The sequence below is a fragment of the Drosophila guanche genome, unplaced genomic scaffold (assembly GCF_900245975.1).
Source record: "Drosophila guanche unplaced genomic scaffold, DGUA_6, whole genome shotgun sequence".
NCBI classification, from domain to species: domain Eukaryota; kingdom Metazoa; phylum Arthropoda; class Insecta; order Diptera; family Drosophilidae; genus Drosophila; species Drosophila guanche.
This window is the reverse complement of record NW_022995757.1, coordinates 966,745-973,206: the sequence shown is the minus strand read 5'-3', so window position 1 is coordinate 973,206 and position 6,462 is coordinate 966,745. Positions and strand designations below refer to the sequence as shown.

General features: G+C 49.3%; 1 protein-coding gene across 1 annotated transcript; it reads right to left on the bottom strand.

The window, feature by feature from the left end:
• Nucleotides 1-1,533: 1,533 nt before the first annotated feature.
• On the bottom strand, nucleotides 1,534-6,046 carry LOC117590237 (fl(2)d-associated complex component). Its single transcript, XM_034282709.1, has 4 exons — nucleotides 5,725-6,046; nucleotides 5,410-5,636; nucleotides 3,762-4,447; nucleotides 1,534-3,699 (listed from the first exon to the last, which is right to left on the bottom strand). The coding sequence occupies exons 1-4, from the start codon at nucleotides 5,917-5,919 to the stop codon at nucleotides 1,769-1,771; spliced, it is 3,039 nt and encodes a 1,012-aa protein (XP_034138600.1). The 5' UTR covers nucleotides 5,920-6,046; the 3' UTR covers nucleotides 1,534-1,768.
• Nucleotides 6,047-6,462: the final 416 nt, after the last annotated feature.

Genomic DNA, 6,462 nt, shown 5'->3' with positions numbered 1-6,462 from the left:
GAGCTGTGGACGCAGTCCGATCGTTCCTCAATGATAGCAAACAGTCCAACGAAGATGGCTCCTAGAACATTCATAATTTGTATACCCGGTACTCGAATAGTTAAAGGATATATTAGATTTGTGTTTGAAGCAATAGAATGCCACGTACTTCTAAGGTAGGTTCACTAATTGGTTTGGTGTTGCTACAAATTAAACCAATTTGCTACGATTGAAATCTACATCGAAAAGTTCGAGTCTGTTATGAGTTTTAGAAATCTGGAAGACTGGAAACAAAGTTCCTCTACAAACGGAGTTTGTGCGTTTGAGAATTGTGTTCTAATAAGCTTTTCCATGGAAAAATTGTCCTTTTTGGGTGGTATTGGTGATATTGTAGCGGTACCAAAGCTTCACCATGCCTCTAAATAGTATCAGGTGACCAAAATGAGTGCCGATTCCAAGGTAAGGGGACATCATTTTTGTTGGGCTGAAGCTGTCCAACCCAAAGGCACAGCATACACAGCACAATTAAAAGAAAAAAACGAAGAGGAACGTTGTGGAGCGCACAATTTTACTGATATGGAAACACCATAAACAGAACCATAATGCCGAATGAGGATCAGATCTGAACAATCAATAAAAGCCAGAACGATGCAATTATTTTGCGGTGTGCCACCTCTCTAGGCTTATTTCCCACGCTGCCGAATTTATTACTCTTATTGTTTTCGGGGCAGAAACTTTAATACTCTCATACGCCTGGCCATCAAGCCAGTTGCCGATCATAACTGGTCATCGCCAGGCTGCCTATAAATAAAATATGCCAGGGCGATTGATAAATGTAGAAACGATTGCCCAGATGGCCCAGAGAGCGATCTCTAATATTTGAATAACTCATTTTATACCCGGAACTCGGAGAGTAAATATGTAAATATTATTGTATTTGTGGTAAAAGAAAATGTAACAGTTGTGAAGCGTAAAAAGCGTCTCACGCGGTCCCACTCGTTTTTTGCAATATTCACCAAATCGTTTGAAGATCCAAAGTCAAGTTTTGAGCTTTTTTTTCTAGCGTTTTATTAATGCAAATGTCAGAAATTGATAACAATAGATACATAAACTATGCATGTACATACACGTATACATATGCGTGAATGTATTTATGTATGTATAAATGTATATATTTATCTATTTAATGCACACGGGTATCAGATATGAAATGTATACAAAAAAAATGTAAAGGGGTGTGGGAACTACCAATCAACCGCGCAACTTAAGGTAGCAAAAAAAAAAAAAACAAAAAAAAATCCAGAAACGAGAACGATCCGATCGATTTCTTACTTGTTCTGTTCGCTATTTGATAACATACAATATACAATACGATAATCGTAGGCTAAATCAGTATTATGCATATAATAAAAACACAATTTATCTCTGAAGGCACATAATTACAGGGGCTGGCGGCCGTATTTGAGGCGCATTTTGTGTGGTCCACTCCGTTTGTGGTCCATCGCCGAACTCCCGAAAGGGGTCTGGGGACCATTAATTGAGTATATTAGTTTCAATATCTAAATATTTATATTTATATATATATGTTGCAGTGTCAGTGTCAGGGGCAGTATGTGTGGAGGGATGGAATTTGGTCCGCAAATGGATTCGTCTCTTAAAATACAAGTGGATATATATATATATATATATGTAGCTATATATTTCTTTATATCTTTATATATTTATATTATTTATTCCAATTCGATTAGTATGGATTTCGTTGCACGGTTCTTGCTTCTACGCGAATCTCCTAGTAGGGATTGACGGCAGCCAGACCAACGCGTCCGCCGGAACGGGCAAACACTGGCTCCGCATAGCTGTGACGATAGCCCTTGGGCATGCTGGCCAGGGGCTTTCCGGAGGCGGACGATGAGACTCCACCTCCACCGACTCCTCCACCTTCCGCGGATCTGCCGTTGCTGCTGCTCGGCGTCGGTGCGGGCGAGGGATAGCGCTCGATGTGGTGGCCCCGGGCCGAGCCTGAGCTCGATTTGGTCTCCGACGTCTGCAAGTATTCGCGGGAATGAGCCCGCACCGGATGGCGACCCTGGTGCGGATCCCTCGCCCTTTCCTGCTCTCGCTCGCGGTCTCTGTCATGGCGATAGGGGTCCCTCGATTGCTCTCGTGGCAAAGGAATCTCCTCGCCTCGGCGATTGTAGTCACGATCCCGCTCCCGCTCCCGTTCCCTCTCTCTGTCACGTCGCTCGGGTACGCGCCGTGACTGCGGCTGAGGCTCCGGCTCCGGCTCCCAGTCGCTGCGGGAACGTGCCCGGGATCGACTCAATTGATTGCGATCGAGATGTGGATTGGGATGTGGCACCTCTTCCTCCTCGCTCCACTGCTCATATGTGGCTGGTGGCTCCACAGAGCCTCGTCTGCGTCGCGAGGAGGATCTATAGGGATCAGGAACGGACGGGGAGACGGTCGTGGGCATATCGCGCTCATCGAGGTCATAGCGACTGCCGGGGCGCTGCTCCATGGCCCGGAACTTGTCCTTGGCATCATGGAAGCGATCCCGTTGCGATGCCTGGCTGGGTGCTGGCGCCACAAAGTCTCCCCTATCCCTATCCCTGTCACGTTCTCGCTCCCGCTCGGAGCGTGGCTTGCGTGGATCTGGATTCGGGGGCTCGCCGTATCGCATGCCCGTCGACTTCATCATCTTCTCCATGCTCTGGATATAGGGCAGGCTCTCCGCCTCGCGATACGGATTACGATCCCGCGAATGATCTCGATCTCGTTCCCGTTCGCGCTCCCTCTCCCTCTCCCTGTCTCTGTCACGCTCCCGATCATGCCTTCTTTCTGTGGTTCGCTGGCCCAGATCCGAGCCCCGATGCACTGCAGCATATTTGTTGTGACCAGCGCCCGGGGGACCACCACCACTGCCCTGTGCCGGCTGTGGCATCTGCTCGAACGGCAGCTCCGATGGCTCTACATAGCGATGACGACTGCCGCCATACCGCTGTGACTCCTCAGCCGCATAGGACTTGTGCATCTGATGGTGGCTGTGCTGCAGCTGCAGCTGCTGCTTCTTTGAAGTGTACTCCATGAACTTCTGTTTGTCCGTCAGGTTCTCCTTGCGGTGATGGTGCTGCTGCTGCTGCTGCGGCGGCAGCTTCTCGTGCCCCGGATCCACATCCGAATCCTCAAAGTCATCGAGATTCTCATCGAGACGGGACGAGCGTCCCTTGCGCTCCCGTTCTCTGTCATGGCTGGATAGCTTCTTGTTGAGCAATCGATTGATCTCATTGTACTTGTCCGTATCCCGCAGCTTTGCCGGCTGCAGCTGTAGCTGCTGCTGCTGGCCCGTCTGTGGGGGCTGCTCCTGCTGCATGACACGATTGAATTTTGCATCGTAGTCGGCTGGTCGCAAAATGATCGGCTTAATGTCATCCTCACGATTCCAGGGCTTATTTGAGACTGACGCTGGGGTCTTGGTGCGTTCTCGTTCCCGCTCCCTCTCCTTTTCACGTTCCCGTTCGCGTTCCCTTTCTCGCTCCCTTTCCAATTCTCGATCGCTTGGCCTGGGCTGATACGGCTTGGCCGGCAGATCCCTCAGATAACTATCCTCGGGCGGCTGCACGGCGCTCTTCCGCTTCAACTGCACATGATGCGGGATTGCAATTTGTGACGGTTTGAGTGCTATCACCGAGTTGTCCGCCTCATTTGACCAGTGCTCGTCATCTGTGACAAGGAACAGGGTTTGGAATAAGCAAAATAATGTGCAATAAGAAGCCAAAACTTACCGCTGGAGCTATTGAGCTCCTGCCTTTCTGGGCTGGGCGCCAGATCTGAGCCAATGCCCGAGGATCCCCTCGACGACACCTGCTTGCCAATGGCATTGGCCGTGGCCAGTGGCTGGGGCGTGCCGCCTGCCGCTGGACCCTTCGGCGAGCCACCCACAATCAATGCGTTGCGACAGCGTCGCAGCTCGATGGCCGTCAGGTTGCCCTTGGAGCGGTGCACGGTGTCGTAGTCGCGGGGCGGCAGCAGCAGCGGCGGTCCATTGCCATTGAGCTTGGCCCGCAGTTCGGCGGCCAGCGAGTCGAACAGCTCGCTGTTCTGCTGCGGCGTCAGTGGCGGATGGTGCAGCGGATGTGGATGGGGCTGGGGCGGATGGTGCTTTCCGTGGGGCGGCGACCGGGAGACTGGTGAGCCTGCCACTCCATGCTCCTCGCTGCACTCGGACTCGCGAGTGCTGTTTCCGGTGTCGCTGCCCAAAGAGCTGCTGAAGCGCTTCGGCGATGATGTCTCGTGGCGGCGACTCTGGTGGGGCGCATAGCCAGCGGAGGGCGCCGATTGTTGTGACTGATGATGCTGGTGATGCTGGGAGGACTTTGTGTTCGACTCGTGTCGCTTGTCGTGGCTGTTGCTGCCAATGTGATGGTTGTTGTTGTTGCTGCTGATTGGAATGGGCGGCAGGATTCCCAATCTGCAAGGAATAAAACGGGTTTCAAATATTTCCAAGACAATATTCAAAATAACAATAGCTCGGTGTATCGATAGGATGTATCGTTTTGCTTGTAGTATTTTCTCGGTATCTAAAAACTACAAGAAAGTGTGTGGCCATGTTTGTTTAAAATACCGAAAAATCCAAGAAAAATACTATACTTATGCTGTTCTGCCAGATCGGTTACAAAACCATCGAAATTGTTTTATATTCATAATATAACTAATTATATTTTGCCTGCTTCTTAATTCTTTCAATGAAGAAATATATATGCACGTACATCGATACTCATCGATGGCGACCGCCAACAGGCTGGCAACTCTGCAGTAAATAAGTGCGCAATTTTTACGCCTCGTTTAAAATAAGGTTCGTGGACAAGGCTCATGGCGCACAATTATGTATTATAAAAATTGATAATGGAAATTGGTGTTAATGGTAATGATGTGCCATTTAGCCACGGTGTGGGCTATAGGCATTTATGTATGTTAAAAATATGTTAAATTTTAATAAGTTTAATGATTTTGAGTTCGTTTTTTGCCTCATTCAATTTTCGACAACATTTAAATGAATTTTTGTCCCAAATTTCAGCGTGCCTGGCTTCAAAGATGGCGACAGCCAACGCGCTGCAACTCTGTGGGCAAACGGTAAATGGCAAAGTTACGTGCAAGCAGCAAGCTTTAAAGTGTGCACACACCAGACAGTTTTTCCTGGCCAATGTAAAGTGTGCGGCTTATCTCGATGTGGGTATGGGTGCGCTAACATTTGGCTGCACTGTGGGCGCACATACAGAACTATTTCTGCATGGGACTGTGTATCTGTGTTCAGTATCTTCGTGGGAATGCCTCATCAGTGGCAGTGGCACTTTGGCAACTACACATAAGCTCTCTCTCTCACACACACAACACTTCGAATGCTGAACCATTGATGGCATAGTGAAAACTTACCTTGTTTCCAGCTCCTCGAATCGTTTTTGATTGTCGGGACGATTGATGAGGACCTGCAGCTGTAGGTGCAGGGCCTCCGCCGTTGTCTCCGAGTCGCAGCGGTAGGCGTGGACATGGAGCGGACACTTGGTGGCCGGATTATACAGCAGAAGGACACAGGCCACGATGTCGTCGGTCTGCACGGAGCTGGTTATGGCACTGTGGGGTATCAAATGCTTTGATGCCCCCTGAAACCAAAGACCCAAGAACGTGGGGGTAAGTTCAAGATCTAGACTTTGTACGCCTTCTGTGTGTGTGCGTGGGGACGCTGCTTACCTGCACGATTTTGATGCCCTTGTGGGAGACCTGAAGCGTCACCTTCAGCGGCTCCTGGCCACGCGATCTGTCCACCAGATACGGCAGCACTGAATTGATGACGCGTGGGCCGCGCAATCCCTTGGCCTCCTCGGCGCCCAGGAACCACACATAGTACGAGGCCTTCTGCACGTCTCGACGCAAGCGCAGCGCCATATTTTCAATGTCTGCAAAATGATCTGCGTCTCAAAAAAGAGTGTAACTTGCGGTGCAGCTTATCGTCTATGATTTTTGGGTTTTAAGTGCAGTTTGTGTTTGAAAACATCTGAAAGAACAGTCGCAAAATTAAAGAATGCAGCTGCAAATAGCTCTAAGATTTATACTGTCTGTTCGTTAATTATGTGAGATTCTGTGGCTCGACAATGGGAAATCGGGCCACAAGTGAGCTTCGAAGCATGCCAAGATCTTAATGTCAAAGAGGAAACGTTTCCAAATGGAGGATTTAAGCGCAAAACTGGAATGTGATGACGAGCAACTGTTTCGAGTGCTATCTAACGGGCAAACCAGACAGATTTCAGATACAGACCACCGCCACATCTCGTCATGTGTCATAATTTTGTGTGAAGCACAACGCAGCACCGCACTGGGGAGGAATATCAGAAACTGGTGCCGAAATCCCACCAAAATCGAAGCAGAGAAACCAGCGAGAAACGGTATTAACCCGTCATACAGGTGTCGTTGTCTGCGTTGTTTCTGTGT

What these genes read in the sequence shown, in the direction of transcription:
- LOC117590237 (XM_034282709.1), bottom strand. Translation starts at nt 5,919, where the DNA reads ATGGCGCTGCGCTTGCGTCGAGACGTGCAGAAGGCCTCGTACTATGTG. An exon ending in AGGGCATCAAAATCGTGCAG is followed by an intron (nt 5,637 to 5,724) that starts GTAAGCAGCGTC and finishes CTTTGGTTTCAG; the next exon opens with GGGGCATCAAAGCATTTGAT. An exon ending in TTCGAGGAGCTGGAAACAAG is followed by an intron (nt 4,448 to 5,409) that starts GTAAGTTTTCAC and finishes TATTCCTTGCAG; the next exon opens with ATTGGGAATCCTGCCGCCCA.